The sequence below is a fragment of the Rhamphochromis sp. 'chilingali' genome, assembly GCF_963969265.1.
Source record: "Rhamphochromis sp. 'chilingali' genome assembly, chromosome: 21".
Taxonomy (NCBI): domain Eukaryota; kingdom Metazoa; phylum Chordata; class Actinopteri; order Cichliformes; family Cichlidae; genus Rhamphochromis; species Rhamphochromis sp. 'chilingali'.
The window spans coordinates 13,129,299-13,151,404 of NC_137949.1; the positions used below are offsets into that span (position 1 = coordinate 13,129,299).

The following is a 22,106-nucleotide window of genomic DNA, read 5'->3' on the forward strand; positions in this document are numbered from 1 at the left end:
TCTCTAACTTTCACAATAATTAGCTAATATCTTCTTCTACCTTATCCTCTGAAAAACAAAAGCCATGCAAAAAAAAATACATATATATATTTTTTAAATTCACAATATTTTTCAATGACGTATTTGTTTATTGAAGGAACTAAGAAAAGGAACTTGGGACACCGGCATCCTTGGACAGTATTTGTACTTTATTACAACATGTTACAGAATTTTACCCATGTGTCTGTCTTACACTGGTCAGATTATCCAATGAGCATTCTGGGCACAGAAAGCAGCACGTGAAATCTATTTTTATTACCAAAAGTATTTGCATATTTATATTTTCGTGTCATCCCATATACTGATGGAGTAAAAGGACTGAGACGAGGAATAAACAGCAACAGTAGCTACACATAATCCTGATGAAAAACAATAAAAAAAAGCACAAGCTGTTTCATTTTCCACTTAATAACAGATACTTTACAGTTTTGGTTCTGCCTTTACAACGGTCTTAATTCTTCATAGCATGGATTCAACAAAGTTCTGGAAACGTTCCTCTCAGACTTTGGTCCATGTTCCCACGATAGCATCACAAAGCTGCAGCTGTGCTTCTGCTGTGTTCTGTGCTGGCAGGTGACACCTAGTGTGCTCTTCTGCAGCTCTAGTGCAGCCGCTTCAATGTTTTAGGATGTGTTATGTGTTCAGAGATGCTCTTCTGCATAACTTTGTTGTAACTTGTGGTTATCTGAGTTGCTGTTGCCTTCCTAGCAGCTCAAAGCAATCTGGCCATTTTCCTGTAACCTTTGGTATCTTCCAGAGAACTGCTGCTCACTGGATGTTTTCTCTTTCTCTGACCGTTTTCTGAAAACCTTAGAGATGACCGTGTTGGGAAATTACAGTAGATCAGCAGTTTCTGAAACACTCAGACCAGCCCATCTGGCACAAACAACCACGCCACGTTCAAACTCACTTAAATTACCTTTCTTCCTCATTCTGATGGTGGCTTTGAACTTCGGCAGGTCGTCTCGACCACGTGGACATGACATTGGAATTGGCTGACTTTTAATTTGTACCCAGGGATCCCCCACATAACAACCTATCACGTGTTAATAAAAACGCTCTTCTGCGGGTGCTTTTTGCAAAAATAATATAAAATTAATCGACATACAATAACGCGGGCGCGATAAGTCACTCAGAACGGGAGAGTGGGGGAAGTTCCGAGCAGGCCGTGAACTCCTCAGCAGTACTGGTCGGGATGGAGCTGCGGCGCTGCTGCTGTTGTTTTCTCTCCGCCGCACGTTCATATTAACTGTCAACCGACGGGAGCAGCTCGGGACCCTCTGCGCGGAGAAGCACCGTGAATGGACTACCACAGACAGCGCTGGGGCTCGCCTTTATCCCTCCGCCGAAGAGAAGACAAGAAAACATCAAATAAAACAGCTGCAGCATCTGTCAACCTTTGCAGTCTAGAAAAACGCGCGGGTGCAGTAAGAAAAACGGCGCGCGCTCACTGATTAGTATGTAGACAAGTCGCTAATTAACTGGTAATTACACAAGTAGTATTTAAACCCGCCTGTGCGCCTCGCGTGTCTGCCAGGAGTCTAAAATTAGACCGAGGCAGACGCGGTAGTATTTATTTAGTAGTTGGTTGTTGTTGTTTTTTCGTTTTTCATTAACGCACCTTGGATTCCTGCCGTTACCACAAAGCAAGTGTGGAGCCGAGGACGAGGTCCAAACAATTCAAGTCAGGTAAGATCATATCTGCTCGCTCTAATGTGTGAACGTGCTCAGGATCCCGGCGCTGGAAAGTAAAAGTAGGCTATTAAAATGAAGTAGTAAATGGTCTCGGTTCGTTTTTGAATCACTGCGCGGTCCTTGTTTTCAGTCTGCTTGTTAAACAGTAGCTTATGATTTTGTTTTAATGTGCTACATGTTAAGTTGTGAATGGAAAATGTTTATTGAAACTGTTTTTGTGCGTCCTCCTGATTTTACCGACCTGAGTAAACTGTTGGATAAACCTGATTTAGATCTTGCTACCTGCGGGACTAATGAGAATCGGGGCGCTCAATAGCTCACTGGTTTGACGTGACAGACACCGAGGTCCTACACATTACGCAGGCTGACATAACCAGCCACCCTCCTGGCACCCATCCAGCCTCACTTCATTATTTTTGTGGCGACTGCTCTTGGCTGCAAATCCTGAAGTGGCGGTTGCCTGTATTACTGCTGCCTTCTGAAAGGACAGGCTTTTAGGCGATTTAGCTCAATCCTGATCTTCTGTTGTCTCCTTGATGTCATTTCTGTGCTTTCTCGGGCTTAGAGTCACAAGCATCCACTGCTCCCAGGGTGGACTATTAACACCCTGTTAGCCCCAGATGGGATTAAAAAATTCCAGCCTGGCATGCTTAATGGAGTGAAGGTAATAAATAAACATCATCTCCCTCCGCCTTTCTGTATCTGCTGTTTTGGTGAAATAAAGGCTTCGAGTGCAGCCGGCTGGTAATAGTGTTGGATGCGCTTCACCTCCTCTCGCTGCCAACAACATCCGGAGTCACTTGCCAGGAATTCCACCTTTGCTATTTGTTTCCCTTGGAGGCGGGTGAAAAGTGCTATGTGGAATATAGTGAAGCACGCAACAGGGAGAAACATCCAGGTCAGACAGTACAGACGAGAGGCGCTGTAACAAGAGGAAGCGTCGGGGCTTCTGCAGCACGGTGGACGGCTTCTTGGCATCCAGCTCGGGCAAGTCCGATGCCAGATCCCTTCTCTTTGCTGCCTGCCAGAGCCCCTCCACCCCACCGTCTTTATCAAAAGCCTCACTGTGATTTCCCCCTTTCAGTTCTGTTGCTGAGCTATCAATCATATCTCGCTCTCAGCAGACTCTTCTGCTCATTAAGGATGTGAACCTGTAGGTAGCCTGCAGCCCCCCCAGCTATTCATCTCCCTCAGTGGGGCGCAGAGACTCACATCTGGAGCAGCATTGCAAAACATGGCTCTTAGCAGACATGTAGTGTACGCTTAAGGAGATTCAGCGCACTGGTGCCAAGCATAAAATTAACAAGTGTGCGGCTCATACACAAACCTGCACTGGTATGTAATTAGGCAGAAAAGCAGAAAAAGGATAGATGTAGTGGATTATAGAGACTCCACTGCAAAGGAAAGTCTGGAAAAATAATGCTGAAGGGACGTCAATGGTGATGATAGCTGGCTGGCTTCACATCATCCCCTTTGTCCCTCTCTTTCCCTGCTCTGTTTTGTGTAAAAGGTCTCAGCCAAGACAAGTTGAGCTGCTTTAGTGAGTGTTTTTGTGTGTGTGTCAGGACCGCAGGGTGTAGCCCCAGACTTTTTTTTTTCCTCCCCCCCCTCAGGCACAGCTTTCCCATCATGAATGCTCCTTTGTGCTCCAGAATGACACACAAGGACGGAGAGCAACTTCAGAGGAAAGGATAACGCAAGTTTGTTTCTGCACAATTAAGTGTAAAAATAGAGGAAGGTGCGACAGGGCTCTCGCTTATAGCAAGGAGCTCACGGGCAGTATTTACAGCCCGAGATCCTGCGGCTCAAGAGGAATTTTCTCAAAGGTTTCTTTCAGTGCTTTAGTGTGGGTGTCTGGGGTGAATTTAGACCTGACAGAATTAATGCAACATGTACAAACACTGCTTCAAAATGCCTCACATTCCAGAAAGGAAAAGTAGTTAATCACTTATCATAACTGCTAACACATGTGCAGTCTTGGAGGATTTCACTCCCATTTTTTTATTAGCTTAAAAAAAAAAATCACCTTTGGTTTCATGCACAGGTTCAGAAGGAAGAAGCAAAGTGGATTTGTTATACTGTCATCTGACAATGTGGTGGCTTTTTCTTCTTTTCTTTTTTGTACACAAACACACACGATGCCCTTGCTTGTCTTTAATGTGCGGCATGTCCACCTCTGGGAGCATCGGCAGTGACGTACTCACACACAACCCCGGCCCGTGAACCCTCACAGCCACAACAAGCCGTCCCCAGATAGTCCATAATGCAGCTTCCCTGTCACAACACATGTGTCACCGCTCAGCAAGAAGAGCGCCCGGTGAAAACCTCGAGGGCCCTGAACCCAGCTTAGTCACGCCACCGCGGCCAAGACGGCCCCTCTGATAGCTCCTGACAGGCTGCATGCTGGCACAAGCACAATCAAAGATGCAACGCAAAAAGGAGAAAAAAGCAAAGAAAGAAAATACTAGCGTAAGAGCAGAGGAGGCAGTTACTTGGGGAGCTGCAGTTTTTGACCTTGAAACAAACACCAGACAGAAATCATTTTTGCTTTCTGTAGCTGCTCGATAGAAAACGTAAATCTGGACCAAATAAAAGCATAACTCCACTGCCTTAGAGTCTGCACAGCTCCAGCTCAGATGGTGGGAATTTTGCCTTGTGCTGTATTTCAATTTTAATTGGGACATTCAGAGTAGCTGGACTTATTTGTGATTTTTTTTTTTTTGTATTGCCAGATGTGTACCACTGGTGAAATTCTGGTCATATATCAGTGTTTATTTGGGGGGGGGGGGGTTCAGCTTGGTTTTGGCATTTATTAGCACACAGGACTCCTTTTTGTAACCATAACTGACCATTTTAAATTCGTCATTGCATTACTAATGAACTTAACACCAAAAAACAGGAAAAAGCATCCAGTATCTGCCCACGTCTGTCGACAAGGCCAGCGATACGAGCCCTGTTGACATGTGTCTCGGGGCTTTTTTAAATCTCTGAAAAAAACCTGTTGATTGACTTTTTGTTCACACCTCTGCAGCGTTTCTCTCTGATTTAGTCAGCATGGCTACTGCTTCTGTTTGACTGCGGTCCACTTCACTAGCAGGGGGCTAATTGCTTTCCATTTGAGTGTCTCAGTTTTGATTCATGGCTCACAGTGCCTTGTTGTTGCTATTCTGAAGGAGATCTTGATGTCATGAAAGCTATTATCTACTCTCTATCTGTTCCCTCTCGCTGCTTCACCCTCTGATGCCAGCACTCGCGCACACTATCCGCCCCCACTTCAACAGGCGCGTTGATGGGTCGTAGCTTCTCCATATTGAGAAGAAGTGGGCTGCGTGTTAGCTTACAGTTCTCAGTTAAAGTATGCTGATCACCCTCAGTTCATCCTCTCTCATAGAGTTTATTAGTCATCCTGCCACTCTCTGCCAGCTGGTATTAACCTGCAGCACTTATTTTTTATGCAAAGTGTGTCAGCATCTAAATCTCTGTTTATATTTTACGTATTTTTATTAAATAACATTCGTTTTTTAATGCATCGTGTATACTAATGATAGTGTTAAAAAGAAACAAAATGCTAATAATAATAAAAAACACATTGTGGGTATTTTATTATACTAAAGCAGGGATTTTATTCTGTTTCAATTGATTGATTAATAAGTTTTACTTTAAACTTTTCAGAATTTCCAAATAACCACAATTAGTCCAATAATTCCGACTGATTTTATGAACTCCTCACAGATGGGATTATACTGGTTTTATTCATCCATTTTCTTCCTCTTATCCAGTTCAGGGTTGCTGAATTGGATAAGTGGGGGATGATAAACAGGATACACCCTGGATAGGTCACCAGTCTGGGATGAAGCTGGAAGCATGTTGGCTTTAAACTGGATAAAAAAGCACGCCAAAGGAGCTAATTAAAACAATCAGACGGTCACCACATTATAGCTGCTAGCTAAGACTTCCACACTGTTATTTGTTCCTCAATGGTTAACAGTGACCATACACTGTGAGGTGTTCACAGCACTATGTTCTCTTGTCCTGCATAATGAGAAATTCATTGTATACAGTTTTCCAGCTGCTTCTTCATGCCAACGGGAGCCAGCTGAGGTGATGTGGGCATTGGGTCAGGGTGCCTCATGGGTGACTCCCTTTGAAGGTTTTCCATGAACAGCCGACTGGAGACTTTATTATTTATCTGGCCTCGGAACGCTTCAGAATCACCTGGGAGGAAGTGGAAAGTTTTGCTGGGGAGAAGGATGCCTCCAATATCCTGCTAGCCTGCGTCCAAAATGACCTGGCGTTGGATAAGTGGAAAATGATCGCTGACACAAATGCAACTCCAAGTTCTTTTAGTGGTCAATTATTTAGTGAGTTGAATTTTGAGGCAGACACGCTACTAAATTAACATTTTTAACATTACAACGGCAAAACAAGTCAACCCCAAAGCGATAGAAAGCCAGGATTTTGTCTCGCTGTATCACTTTATGTACAGTTTGTTTCCGTTGCTCTTTGTCACATTTTCTGATTCACCAACTCTCAGCTTCGCACTTTGAAGGTGCTATTTTAACTCTGTGTTACACAAACAGGTGGGTGGAAATGCAGTTAATGAAGCGCAGAATCAGTGCAAGCAGCTGCATCCTTTTGGAATGACATTTATTGACTGTGTAAGCTCTCGTTAGTACACATTTCTGTATCCATATTGTAGATGATGCTGTTTAAAGTTTTGAGTTGCTGAAAGGGTTTCTGGCTGCTTTTGTGCCACATTTAATTGTACTTTATTTGCATTTGCAGTCAGATGCACATTTCTAGAAGCTTTCAGTATTTGAAAGCCTCTGTAGTGAAAGCGAGACTGAGGATAGAAAAGACCACGTGTTGTATTGATGCATCTGGCCAGGTATCTCTAGACACAACAGGTACTCCACATGTGACAGGTTTCAGTGCCGCTGTCCCCGTCACATCACATCAGCATTCAGTGTCTGTGTGTGAGCAGAGGCAGCAGGCATCACACTATAAAGAAAAGCAAGGGAGCAGCGAAGGCAGTGCCGACACTCAACTTTTTCCTCTTCCTGCGAGATCCAAAGTGCCTGCCGTGAGATCACAGAGCTCTGAGGAAGCCTGCTGTTGAAACTCCCGTCAACGCAACCACAGGCAGCTCTTTCAGGGCTACACCCACTTATCTTCCCACTGTGGAGATGTGTTGCTTAGATTTGGTCCACCACACAAACTGCCAGCACACGCACGCACCTGCCTGTATCTGTGCAGGAGCAAGTACTGACACACACAAAGGCTGACAGTGACAGGAGCTGACGCTGTTGACAGTGAAGCCTTTTTTTGCTTCATGCATATGCATAAGGTCAATATCAGTGTGCTTCTCAGGGCTTTATATCTTCCAGATGGTGTCCCACAGCAAGCCTGGGTGTGCTATTATTACTGCAGAGGTACAAAAAGCAATTAATACAATTTAAATGTATGATATTAGTCCCAACCAACATGGTGCCATACCAGCTGTAAAGGCACCTGGAAATGAAATATGAGAGAGAGTTTATCAGACCGTCAGCTCTTCTGAAGTAGACAAAGTGTTTTTAAAAGCAAAAAGAAATGTCGGTGTCGTGCTCAAAAGGGCCCTCATCTGACATTAAAGTCGAGAACTGACGTCAGGTTTTTTAGGCAGATGCGTGTTGAAATTTTGGTTTGCCCTTTTTCTGTGCTTTGGGGCCAGAGAGTTTGATACCCACTGCTTTATAATGCATTGTATTAAATGCATTTCACCTCACCTTACTGGCATTCAGTGCCATCAAAGGAGCCCTTCAGTGACCGAGCACCTCAGGAAATACAGAACTCGTTCATTTTTGGACTTTCTTATAGAAACTTTGATATATCCCAATTTGTATTTTAAACTTGAATAATAACAATTTAGTGTTACAGATTTTTCATCTTTTGGACAATAATTAAAATTAAAAAGGAATTAATTTACTCATTAAAAGAGAAGAAACTGCAGTTACATTGATGTTTCCACATTTTACATTACTGCTCATATATCTCTGTGTCAAAGGTCATTTTTTTACCCAGAAGCACCTAATCATGACCCCAGTGTTCACACTTATAATATTACCTACTTATCTAGAGCTATATAACATCTGCAGCAGGTTATTTATTTATTTATTTTATTAAGATTTGAGGACTGCAAACATAGTTGCTCCTTGTCAGAATTTGTGCTCTTGTTGCTCTGGCTGTGCATTTGTTGCAATGGAATATGGCAGAACAAAATCTTGCCGACACACTTGTGTCCTCTGCGCAATTCCCTTTTGCACAATTTATCTGCTTGATTCTGCGTGGTTGTTACGTCGTGACACATCGCATGTTTGTGTGCGAAGCTCTCAGGCCGTCCGGGATCTATTTTGATGCGAAAACCACAGACATCTTTTCCCTGCTATCTGCTCCCCTAAGGCTTGAAGTAAAAACCTGGCCAAAGAAACAGGGAGTAAACATTTAGCACACACACACACACACACACACACACACACACACACACACACACACACACACACACACACACACACACACACACTGTTAAACACATGCTGGATTGATTAGCATTTTTGAGGCCGCAGAGAAAAATACTTTGAGAGAGAGCACAGAGTTTATTAGAGACATGCTTCAAAGCTTCTCAGAATCAGTGGACAAATAAAATCCCCCATGTTTGGCTGGTGCTCATTTTTTTTTCTCTTAAATATTCCTAAAAAACAGCAGCTGACAAGATGCAGACAACACGCTCTCATATATTAAAACACTGTGAGCTGAGGGTCCTGGTTTACCCACCTTAATGTCATAAATGCCTGTGACTACAGAGTATCACGTTCAGCATAAAAACCTGCTGTGTGTGTGTGTGGATGCTGTGCAGCAGTTGCAAACAAAATGTGAAAACAAAAGCTGCTGGCAGTGGTACAGTGTTCACTTCTAAGGCATGTAGCTGCAGAAAAATGAAGAAGATGAACACCGAAGTCCAGTAAAATCCAGCTGTTAACACCGTCATAGTTGGAGGTGTATGTGTGACACCACTCACAAGATTGTAGCTGTGGTTTCCAGTCAGGAGGGTCACAGTACAATAGGAGGTGTCACGCCAACATTCACGTCAAGAAAAACCAACTTTTTTGTCACATACAGTCACCGGACACTTTTTTAGGTATACTTGCTCAGTTGCTTATTAACACAAATATCTAATCACATGGCAGCGACTCAGTGTACTTAGGCATGAAGACGACCTGCTGAAAATCACACCGAGCATTAGAATGAGAGGTGATTAGACTTTAAACGTGGCATAGCTCTTGGTGGCAGATGGGCTGCTATTCCCATCTCTAGGGTTTACAGGGAACGTTCGACGTTCAGGGATAAAACATCTCATAGATGTCAGAGGTTAAAGAAAATAGCCAGATCACTTTCAGCTAATAGGAAGGCAACAGCAACTCAGATAATGCAACACAGAAGAGCATCTCTGAGTGCAGAGCACATCAGCAGAAGAGCACACCAGAAGCCAGTCCTGTCAGCTAAGAACAGGAAGCTCAGCTTCCAATTCTCACAGGTTCATTAAACTGGAGTCATGGATTTTTCAAATATTTGAAAAACACGATGCTGTGAGTCATATGTTCCTGGCACACTTTGTGCTCCTTGGTACCAAAGGAGCAACTGAACGTTTTTTTTAAACATGACACCAGATCTCATCATAGGTGTTCAGCCGAAAAATCTGCACCCTGCTCAATCTTTTCCATTAAGAAAAAGAATTGCCAGTACCAAGAGTCCAACCTCGTGCTAGCAAGGTGTACCTAAAAACGTGTATCGATAAATGGACACCTAAAATAACCAACATGAGCCATTTACATAGATAATGAGATGCAGATTATTAATGTATTACAGCAGCAGTTTCTAGGAACAGCAGGAACAATATGTATAGCGTACATATGAACACAAGAAGCGAGACATATCAGTAATTAGATAAATACAGTTTTTATGTAATATTAAATGTATTATATAGAAGCTTTATTTCTAGAACTGTTCAAGTTCTCCAATAAACCTGTCACGGTTCTGTTGTTTCAGGCTGTCGTGCCTCTTTGTCTGATCTCAGACCGACTCTGTGATGTTCCCATTGATGGGCTGCACTATGAAATGAATTTGACCTACTTAGCTTTACCTTGGGGGCTATCAAGGAATGTCAGGATTAATGAACTCTACGACACTAAAACCATAATTAAGATACACACTAACTAATGTGGAGCTTGTGCCCTTTCATGTAAAAGCAGTGGGGTTTGCTTCGCCCCACTGCCGGTCACAGAGGCATTTCTGCGTATTTCTCATGAGAAGGATCAAATGTAATCCATATCCAAAACAAATGTGAGAAATTTTTAAAATCTAATACAGGATGAAGGCAGAAGGAAAGCTGAGGAAAAAACATCAGATAAGTTCTGTTAATGTGTGTCATGGATTCATCTGTAATCCTCTCTATTGTTGGATTTTGTCACTTTATTTAGGCCCAAAGAACAATAAAAAAATCCCAGCTGCAACTTACATTTCATAGGATGGTTTACTTGGGAAGTTTAACCTGACATTATAAAGTTTTGTAGTTTCGCTCTTAAGCTCTTCTCCTTGTGGCTGAAGATCACGATGTTAGCTGTACGTTTGCAGCCGTGGTGCAGAATAAATTTGACACCCTAATGGTGTTGCATGATAAATGACTATGTAAGCATGCGACGTGTCCAACACCTTTGCGGAGTACTGTGATAACTGAACACCTCCATAGAAATATGTGTGTCTGAGCACCGTGGTCAGCATTTGTGGTCCTTTCTTGGCTTCCCTTTCAAAATGTTTCAGGACACATCAAGCTGTGTGTGTCTGAGTGTGTGTTCGCCTGCCTGTCTCAACGCTGGAGGGAGGGAGTCAATCACAGCAGCAGAAATCATCCCTGCAGGCGATCTGTCTCCACTCATGACAAGGCTCCTAAGGCACTTATCTTTCGTTCCCTGACTCATACCATCTATCCCGCGCTCCCTCTGTCGCTTCCCCCCCTCAGTCTTCCTTCCTATTCGCGATCACTCTCTGTATCCCTCCCACGGTTTGTCTCGTGCCCTGGCACCGCAATTAACTTCTCATCATCAAAGAGTGTAATGAAAAAGAAGGCGAGATGGAGAGTCAGACAGAGTTAGGGAAGCTGCGAGAGAAGAAAGATAAGAGGGATGGAGCCAGAGGAGCTGTGACTGAACAGAGGTGAAGCACTCACACAATGCTAGCACACACTTGTGCGCACTCAGTTTTTTTTCTTCTGTTTTTTTGCCCCTGAAATGCACACATTCAGAAAAAGAACGGGAGGAGAGATTATTCTCTCCTCGTTCCCTGCTTTTATTCCTCAATCCTCCGTTTCTTCCTCCTTCTTCTTTTACAGACACACACACTTGTTCTCACTGCCTCCTCCTCCTCCCCCTCCTTTTCTTTGAAGAACAAGAAGTATTGCTGCACATGTAGGGAAGCTGCTCTGTCGGCATTCTCATTGTTTTTCTTCACCCCCTTGGTTCAGAGAGCTGTCAACTGTGACCGCTGTTGAAAGGATGTCAGCAAGAGACTGAGAGAGGGATTCAGGCGGAGAGGGTGGGGGGATGAAAGAGACGAGCGAAGGAGGGAGAGGGGATGTCGAGATGGAGGTCCCTACGGAGGGCAGAGGGAGTAATGGCATGCTTGTTTCTTTGTGCCCGAGCAAACGTTGCAATAGCAGCGGTAAGGGGAGGTGATGGAGGGAAAAATAGCTGAGGGCAAAAAAGCAGCTTGGGGTGGAGAGATGAGAGGGGCCAAAGCTGCTAATGAAGCATGGCACTAGCGCTCAATAACAGTGACATAATTGGCCTTAGTTGGTGGTCCTCAGGTGTGGAAACCCTCAGCAGTGAAATGCAGTTCACAGAAGTATGATTTGACTAATTTGACAGCATGTTAGAAAATGTGCATAATTCACAATGTAACATGGTGGATTATGACCAAAACCAGAATAGCTGAGTTGCAGGCTCCAGCGGGGAGTCAGAAGAAAACCCTCAAGCTCTTTCTGGCCTGTTCTCCGTCTGATTCCTCCACATGTGCCGACATTAAAATCTGCTTGCTGAATTTCCCCAACCACAGTACCACAGTCTGTGTGCCCGTTACCTCAAATTTAGGGCAAGTGTTTAAAATCATCACTTTCTCCTCCATATATAGTCAAAATTCACCAGCTGCTCCTCTAAGCCTATTTGTGTGTGATGAAGATGGACAAAGCCACTGTGGTGTCACCCAAAATCCTGTTTTTAAAACCTCAAGCATCTTAGGGAGACTGCATCCATACTTGAACTAACAGAACCATAATTTACAAAATGAATATTAAGTAAGTTGCATTAAGTTGGCTTCAAACAAGAAGTTGAAATGATTAAGTAGGACAGCACTCTCCAAGTTTGTCTCCTTTCTGAGCTAACATGCTATGTTAACCTCTTGCAGTAAATTTCTTTGTTCATTTAGAGGCTGCAGGGAGTCCTTCATCTCATTTCTTCAGCTTCCCAGCCCTTTTTTTTCTTTTCAAATCAAATTTGTTCCCAAATGTTCAGCGATTGCTGGACTGATGTTGGTTGTTGGACGTCTCGCCCAACCGTATCATCCTGACCTTATCTGTCTAGGATATATCCTGCCTCTTTCCCAGTGTCCCAGTGTCATCTCCCTCCAACCTTAAGTGGATAAGCAATTAAAAAGATGGGTGGATGTGTTTTCCTTACATACCTTTACAAATGTCACTTTTTCATTTTCATTTGTTCCACACAAAATATTTTGTCTACTATAATCATCTTTAGTTTTACATGTTTCTCCCATTTGTACACTTTAATGTACTTTATATACACTTTACCAATATCCAGTGTTCTCTTCTGCTTTTGCGTAGCATGACTATTGAAATCTTGAAAAACTGTGACCGTTCATAACAGGCGGATCCAGCAGACAGGAGCACAGCCCGGGATAGAAGCTAAAGCCATGTGAACTGGTCAGCAGCAAAGTGGATTTTAGCTGCCTAAAAGAAATCAATATTGGTCTAAGTGTGTGCTCTATTTAGTACATTTTAAAACTGACAAAAACAGCACTTTAACCTCAAAAGAGACTGGTTGTGTCACTGTGTGACTTTTTTTTATTAGTTTGAAAGCAAAGCTGCAAAAAGTGACGCAGCTTTGTTGAAGAAGTGATTTATGAAAAGCCAAAGTACGAAAACATAAATGATATTGTCTAATTCTGCAGGTCTGAAAATATGTGATATGATGAGGAGAGACTATTGATCTTTGGTGTTACTCCTGTCTTCTCAATGTTGGTCGATTCCAAAGAGTGTGTACTCTAACCGACTTTTAGATGTTTTCGCGTTTACCCATCGCGAGGCAGTGGACGTTTAAATGACCCTCTCTAGGTCACAGCTTTGCAAAGAGGCTGAGTTTCATGCAGTGACAGTAATTCAGTGGATTGCCAAACACAGTTTTTTGGTTTGTTTTGTTCTCTCTTGATGTTTGCATTTACATTTTTCCATTGCAAGCTTAACCACTTGTTGTTCTCTTGTCTGTATCAGCTTAATTTCCTAAATATGCACTTCACTTTCATTGACCCCGCTGGCTATTTCTTCCGATGCTGCAGCTCGTGCAATCGCGGCGACGTGTAAATCCTGCCGTCATGAGGTCGTAGCTCACAGGGGGTCTTGTTCATGAGTGAGGATAAAATGGAGCATAAAATTAACTACATTGCCAGATTGCTGCAACAACTGCAGTGGTGTAGAAAAAAAATAGCACAAGACTGGCAATGTTGAGTTTTAAAGCATGTCTGCTGTATGCACCGCCGTTGTGTGTAATCCATTACTCCCCGGGGACGAGTAGATTGGATTGGTGAGAGCAGCTCTGTCTGAGCTGATGTTTCGTTGGCTTTAGGTGTGCCTGATTAGTCAGTTAAAGGCAAACGCTAGAAAAGCTGCACAGAGAAATAAAACTGTTCAGCCAAGCAAAACTGGGAGCTTATTGAAGCGGACATTTTAATCAGCTACCCAACAGGGGTGAGGCTGAGATGGTGTCGCCTCAGTTTGGTCTGTCAGGATGGATTGTGGGCGATGATATCTGTTCGAGCGGGCAGGTGGAGGAGGGGCAGGAGAAGCTTTGAGGAGGAAAGGTGGTGACAAGGAGGTCCGGCAGCTGATAACTCAAACAGCTGGCTCTGCATTCTGCATGAAGGGGGGAAAATATCAACAGTGAACCAAATGACAGCCATTCACTGTGATCAAAAGAGCGATTCGGCGTCTCTCTGCTGATTCGCAGGATCACAGACAGATTTTGGCTGTCGGGCCACTCGGCATCTTCACAGTAGGGCTCTGTTTTCAGATTGAAAAAGCTCAGTTGGCAGGTTACTGCTGCTCGCTGCCAAGTAATATCTTGGTGTCTTAGCGGCGTCACTTCAGTTTCAAACGTAAGGTGGTGCAGAGTGAAATATTTTGTTCTGTTCACACTTAATTCAGCATTAATAAGAATCAAATAAGCGCAGTGCCTGTTGGAAACATGTTGTCAAATCGTATGCCCTGTGCTCCGGTCCTGCTGGCACCGCGCACGTCATCTCCTTCGCTTCCTAGATTATCATGTTGTTGACACAATCTTCCCAGTGTGATTTGATGTGTGGGATCCATTTCACCGAACAAATTGGTGTCAAACATCTCGCCAAGTCTCCCACCAACTAATCAATAGGGAATTCATGGTGTGAGTGGGTGTCATTTCTCCATCTGTCCCTCGCTTTACAGAACTGCGCATATAACGGAGCTGCCAACCATCTGCCAATTTTTAGCGCTCGCCATTATTGCCGTTCAGATGTGTCATGCAGCTCGAACAGAAGCTGGTTACTCCTCCACGCAAAATCAATGTATTTGGCAGCATCAGATAAACAGCTTGTTAACGTTTACTGCGTCATTAGGGGAACATATGCAGAGCGCTTGTGAGATTTATGGAAACCGGTTCATTATTAACCGCTAATAGTGGATAAACCAAACTCAGTTTATCATTCTGTTTCCAAATACTGCGTAAGTTGATGTGATGTCTTTATAAGTGGAGGCTGAGCTTGGTCGTTCTTTTATTCTGTTTATTCCAGACCTGATTAGGAGAGAGAGATGACCCTTGTTTTGTCCATGAATCCTTTCCTGGACCCAGAGGGAGACCCTCCGCTCTCCACTTACCAGCCCATATGGGAGTCGGAGCGCTGCACTAAGACCTGCCTGTCAAACCCCGCCCCGCCATGCAGCTCCGAAGAACAATTCACTCCAGGTACACACAGACTGATGTTTGCACAGTTAAGTTGTTTATTCAGACTTGCACAATTAAAGTTGTTGAGTAAAACAAGCAGAGTTAAAACAGTTGTGTGGCCACGCTCGACCTTGTAATCTGAGCCATCTGCCCAAGCTTCATCAAGGCGACTTGCTCTCCAGGAACCAGAATGTAAGCATGCAGCGCTTCTTATGGGAGGTTGTAGCAGATGCTGTTGTGTTGAGCGGTCAGCTAATTAACATGGTAGCAGGCTGGCATGTGCTTCTTAGTTCCATTTTAATTTAGAGCCCACTCATAAGACAAAGACCCTGCAAAAGCTTCAAAAGATATGTTGGTATTTTAGTCTTGCATTAGACAGATGTTTCAGCTAAAGTATTAACTCTGACTCCGACCTTTCTCTGACCCTGGTCTCTGAGGTTTTGTCCCCTGACTTCACCCCAAGAATAAAAAAATTTAGTCGGGGTCGCCTCACAAAGTTTCTGTGTCTCTCTTTGGCACTTCTGAAATCTTAACATGTATTTCAGTGTCTTAAACATCCCCATAGTGTGCACATTAATTTCAATATAAAAATATTTCATTTATATTTACTATTTTTGGCTTCTGCATAAACGCCTGCAGGGACAGTTTACCCCCAAATCAAATTGATCTGTTTTTGCCTCTGGCCTGTGGTGCTGTTTATAAATCTAGATTATTCAGGTGTGAGTCATGTAGTGTTGGAGATACAGAGATGTCTCTTTTCGCTCGCATACGAGGCAGATGACACTCAAGCTTGCAGTGCTTAAAGCGACCCAAAATACAGCGGCAGTGTCTCTTTGCAGAAATCACGAGACCTGATTACTCAAATAAATATATAACAAATCAGCTCCACAAACCTTGTTGTGAGTAGTTTTATGTATTTTAAAGGCAACTGCAAGGTTTGTGGATTTGTTTAGTAACCATGTCGTAGGTTCTAAAAAGAGACACCGCTGCTGACTCTTTCAAATGTACTTTTGGCATGATAGCACGTGCCAGCTGCGTCCAATATATTCAACAGAAGGTGGATATCTCTACTGTGGATTTCTACGAAACTGGGCATCTCAGATGAAATAATACAGCTGGATAAACAGCACGACAGGCTGGACTGGGAACTGTTCCTTTAAGTAGCAGGAGTCTAAATATTCTATATTCAGTCGGTGATTAATGTTAGCTAATGTCACGCAGTAATGGTGAAAACTTATAGTTCATCAGTGCAAATGATTAATGGTGATATTCTCTCTCCCTCTCTGCGCAGAGTCATCCTGCAGACGAGTTCCTGATCATATTTCAATGTCGAGGATCGCGTACTTCAAGAGGAAGTTTGTTGATGATGATGATGAGGCACCCTTTAGCTTCAGGACATACTGCCAGACTGTAAGTATTGGTACAAACACACTGAGACAGAATAAGTGGAAAGACTGTTGAAAAGTGAAGCGTTTAGTTTATTCCGAAACACAAACTTTACAGTATCAGTGCTGTTTAATGCAAATATTTTTAAGTCCAGCTATTTCCGTCTCTGTATTTTGTTACTAATTGAGGCAGGTCACTGACAGGTAGATCTAATGGAAAACTGTCCTTCAGGTTGCACCGGTTCTGGAGGAGCGTGCCCACGTGCTGCGCCTCTCCCTGGAGAAGATGCGATTCATCGATGACCCCGAGGCATTCCTCCGCCGCTCCGTTCTTGTTAACAACCTCCTTCGGCGTCTGCGAGCAGAGATCCTGCTCCAGAGCACTGACTGGTGCTTTCCGCCCAACCCAGCGTTTGCCTCTGGCCCTTGCATCCTGCCTCCCAGCACTAACCCCGCTCACCAGGCACTCCACAGAGCAGTGCCCGCCCGCATCTGCTTAGCGCCCCAAGCCGGGCCGCCCTTACGCAAACGTTTCCGAATGGTCCGTGGGGGACAGGGGGATCTTCGCCCTGACTGTGCCCAGACATGCTGCTGCATCTACGCCGCGGCGGCCGCCGCAGGACACTACCTCCACCTCCCATTCTCCATGTACGATGCAGCGCTCTCCTGCTCGTCTGCACCGCACTCCTCCTCGTTTTTTCAGCTGGCCAGCCATAGTAAGTTAGGGCTGGCAGTGGCCGTGGATGATCGTGATGATGAGGATGACGATGTTGAGGAAGAGGAGGAAAATGAGGAGGAGGAAGAAGAGCGGGAGGAAGAGGAGGAGGACGAGGAAGACGATGATGAAAGAAGACAAGCGGGGCCTTCGGTTGATGTCGTTAGCAACAAATCAAGCCAGAAAAGTAGGACTAGGACCCTGCTAGGTGATGCACACGGGAGGACAGAGGACAGCTGCATGACAGATAGGGTGGAAGAAGAGGAGGGAGAGCAGGAGGAAGAAGAGGAGGAAGAGGAGGAGGAGGAAGAAGGCGTGAGACAGTGCCAGTGGGACTGTACTGCAACAGAAAGAGGGCCACACAAGCTGAGCTTTTGGCATCGGAGGGCTCACAGACAATAATTCAATAGCATTCTAAGTCTCCTAAAAATGTAATGATGACGACAACTGTCTCATAACAGATTAAGGTGGAAGCTACCTACACTATAGAAATGCCAAGTCAGCTTTATTTTAATGGGTTATTATACTTCAGGGTACACAGACACAGCTGTCATTAGCATTAGTGAGATGAAGAAAAACAGCCTCTTCTTGGCCTCTGTTGGCACTGCACACATTTCTCAAACAATTATAAAGACCAAGGTCACATATGGCGGGGTCTTAGGTCCCCAAAGTGAAGTGAAGCTTGCTATTGCACTGTCTGCAAGACCATTTTCAAGCCCCACAGCACAAAGCATAAGGTCTCAAATGGGGCTTTTTTATTGGTGCGACGGTCTCGTTTCAGGACCCTAAACAAGCCTATGAAATAATGGGTTGTGGATCTGGGAGTGTGTGTTTGCTTCTGTGTGTGTGTTTGCAACATAATATGTAGCATTTAAAAAAAAACTTGATTCTGAGCTGTTGTTTTTATTAATAAATCGGGGTGGGGGGGGGGGGTCACACATGATTATGCGTGACTGCTGATTTTGACGCTGACTCAGGCTATGGCGCGCGACTGTGCGGCGGCGGCGGCACAATATCGTTTATTCTTCAGATTACTTTAAAACAACACAATCATGAACATTGTTAAATCACATTTTCAAAGTGCCTTAGTGTTTTTATAGATTCATGTATATGGCGTGTTTATGTATTTGTTCTTGTTTTTAACGTAGCTATCTCGCATTCCAAGCGACTGCGTTTGACTAAAACAGGACACGGGCATGTAGTTAAATGCAGGGATGTTAAAAAAATGTTCAACTAAATTTAGACACCTGAAAAGTGTTTTTGTTTTTTTTGTACTTTGGAATGCATGTTTTCTAGCACCTCCTCTTCTGACAAAGCACAAACGTTCTGCAAACTTTGAAGGAGCGATGTTTAAGCCTTTAAATGCTAAATGTTTAAAGACCTCATTTATACTCGTCATATCCGACCGGGGAAGGTTTGTTGTTGGTTTACCAAAAATCACATGAATCTAAAAAACATAAAACTGGATCACACACTCGGAATTTAAAGATTTTGTTGACAGCATGATAATTAGATCCTGTAAATATATATAGAGCAATGTTGGTTTTGTTTGTTTTGTTTATTTTAAAGATTTCTGGTTGGATGGTGGATTTGTTTCCTTTGCACAGATCCAGTCCTCCCATTTATGGTGTTTATGGTCAGCTGTATGACACGCTAACTGCTAACACCTTCTGATTTAATCTCTTGAAAATAAAACAATAAGTATTTTCCAAAATGATGAACTGTGATTATGACTGAACTCTGAAAGTATGCCCATCCTCTCGAGAGTCACGTCTGTGTATGTGCCCTCAAGTTTTCTTGCGTCTTTGTGCATCGGAAATCAAGCACAATGTACTCAAAGCACATTGATTGGGGAGAAATATGTCAGGCCAATGTGAAATACATATACTTGATTCAAAACTAAGGACAGGCACTGCACCAAACCAGCTCTCACACTTAGGAGACTAATCGTGGGGGTCTTGTTTGATGCTGTGTCTCGTTTGCGAATTCTGAGGATCAGAAACTGAAGCCAAAGCTGTTAAAAAAATGGACATAAAATATCCAGTTGTTGTAATTTCCTTTTTCCCATGATAATGACCTTAAGGCCCAAAGGATTTGGATAGATACATTTACATTGTTAGGTAGAGTCACCCACATTCAACCGGAAAAAAAGGAATTTAAAACACCGAAACCCATTCACTATCAGCGGTAATCTTAAAAATGGAAGACGGAGCAATGTTTTTGTGTGAATCGAGAACATGTAACTGCATTGTCTTATTAAAAATAACAAAAGAGCAAGCCTGCTCTGGTAATTTTGTGTGATGTTCTGTGACAAGTGTAAAGCTCAGTAAAAGAAATGTTGAAAAAACATCGCCGCCTCTTTTATTCTTTTTACATCACGCTGATCCTCGCAGCTTTTTTAAATACGACAATGCAGCGGGGGATGTGTGTGTGAGTTCCCGGTTATTGAATTGCTTCCCGTTCTGTCTGCTGTTCAGTGGAGTGCGGTGCCGCAGCACACCGCTCTTGCCAAATGTCTCTCAGGTGTCACTTTGCTGTTCAATTCATGTTAATTTTTTTGACATTACGCTCGGAGCAGTCACCTCCACACTTCTCCCTGCGCTCCCTGGCACACCTATTGTCCCTGCAATGCAACATTCACATAAAGCGTCTGCTTCCTTTAAACCCCACAGATAAGACAGGGACATTTTCAAAATATACACAACCACATTTGTGATTTTAAAAAAGCCTCCAGTACTTGCATATTTCTCTTTTCCATTTCTCTTGTTAAGCTTTAAGTTAAACATTTGTTAAATAGAGTAATGGCGCTTCATGTGTGTAGCCTCTAATTACATTATTGCTAATGCTGTGCAGATTTTTCTATGACATTGCTACTGGTTGCTTGAAAGCAGCAAAGCCATTGTGGCTTAGAGTTTCCATGTGAGTGTGTGTCAGTAGGATGTAACAGTGGGAGGTTAAATCGCAGGTCTGAACATCTTGACAGCTCTGTTGCGAGGTGAGGATGGGAGATCATCTTTTCATGACACTTCTGCTGCAGGGGTGTTTGGATCCTGCTGCTCAGCCTGGCCTCATCCCTCTCTCTGCTTCCACTTCAGATCACTCACTGTTACCGTCTCATTTTACACTTTCTGTCATTGGACAGATAAATATTATTGCAAAAGAAACATACAAAACTGAAATCATCCCTAAAATAATGTTTTTATGTTGTATAAAGGAAAGCACACCTTCTTTAACTTGTAAGGTTTTACATGTCAGAAGACAATGAAACCTGGTCATTATCAGGTCTTAAAATTAGGTAAATGCAACTTCAGTTGAACAAACTATATTACACCATGTGCTTATTTCATTTATTTACCTAAATCTATGCCAAACAGAAACAGTGTGTGAAAATATTAGAGCACTCTCATTGCTTCCAGAGCAATTAAGAGGACAAGTATAAGCAAATCAAATGCATTTGATTCATTGATCATTAATGCGAGCAACTCTATGAAAACAGAGGTTTTGGCAGTTTGCCAGCCTGAAGCATTCAGGTGTGTTAACCTGGGAAAGGTTATAAGAGAATGTAAAGTCCATCATTTTGCAGGAGAAAGATTATTCACAAGTGGGAAACATTCTTGACAACTGCTAATCTTCCCAGGAGTGGACAAAAACACTGCCCAAGGTCAGCCTGCAAAACTGCAAAAAACCCAAGAGCTCCATCTCAGACTCTACAGGTATGTTAAATGCTAAAGTTCATGAGAGTACACAGATGAGCCCAAAGTGAAGCGAAACGTTTGGCAAAAACCAAACAGCCTATCAGCTCAAACACCTCAACCCAACTGTCGGCACGATGGGGAACAACTGATGATTTGGGCATGTTTTGTACTCATGGGACCCGAAGACCTTCCAGTCACCGAACTCCTCTGTATACCAAAGAATTCACTTGCGTCTTAGCATTTCCTGGTTAGATTTCAGTGAAATCTCTTAAAGAATGGCCTCAGTCATGTTCAGACTCTCAGTCTGACTGAAATGCTGTAGGCAGGAGGTAGAGCAGGTCACCTACTGATCGGAAGGTTAGTGGTTCGATTCCTTGCTCCTCCTCTAGTCGGCATGGGCAAGACGGGCAAGATACTAATCCCAAGTTGCTCTCCGATGCATCCATCGGAGTATGAATGTGTCTGAATGTAGTTAGGAAGCACTAAGCATAGAAGAAAGTGCTTGGATGAATGGGTGTGATTGGGTGAATGTCGTACGTTGTTTAGAGTGCTTTGAGTACTCCGGGAGAGTAGGAAAGCCTTATCTAAGAATCAGTCCATTTATGAGAGCCGTGCATGAGCTACAAAAAACAAATAATTCAAGTTGTTGCTACTAAAGTTGTTACTGATCTACTGAATGAAGATGTGTTTTTTTTTTCAAAGGACTGTATGTAACGTAAAATTACTTAATTATTAAATTTAGATAAGCTGTATTTAATTTTCAATCATTTATGGTTTTTAGATAACCATTGAAGCAATTTTTAGCTAACCTATTAAAATCATTTATCTTTAACTGACAGTTTACTAATTCTAATTACATGATTCATCCATTACTTTTAGCTATTTCAACAATTTTATCAAATCCCATTTTCCCATCTTCTCTTATTCCTTTATTTTCTCATACATGTGACTGGAAGTCATTATTTCACATGATACATGATACGCTGTTAAATTGTTTTCTTTCCAAACTCTTTGTTCTCACAACATTTTCTTATAAAACTCAACATTAGGAATTTGGACAAATCTCATATTAAAAAAAAACATTGCCCAACTACTGTGTGTTTGTATGTGTGAATGCCACACTTACACTTTCGTACTAACGCAATTCTGCCTGTGTCCCTTTACCAACACCCCCCCCCCCCCCCTCATGCCTAAGGCAAAGACGGGGACTTACCAAATACCACACTCATCCACGCACGCATAAACACAGACACATGAATATCGCCGGGCGAGTACTGAGGAG

The 22,106-nt window shown here is 43.1% G+C and overlaps 1 protein-coding gene across 1 annotated transcript; it reads left to right on the forward strand.

The window, feature by feature from the left end:
- Window positions 1–208: 208 nt before the first annotated feature.
- sertad4 (SERTA domain containing 4) lies at window positions 209–19,482 on the forward strand. Its single transcript, XM_080869944.1, has 4 exons — window positions 209–1,728; window positions 14,878–15,050; window positions 16,321–16,439; window positions 16,647–19,482. The coding sequence occupies exons 2-4, from the start codon at window positions 14,897–14,899 to the stop codon at window positions 17,529–17,531; spliced, it is 1,158 nt and encodes a 385-aa protein (XP_080726070.1). The 5' UTR covers window positions 209–1,728; window positions 14,878–14,896; the 3' UTR covers window positions 17,532–19,482.
- The last annotated feature ends 2,624 nt before the right edge of the window (window positions 19,483–22,106 follow it).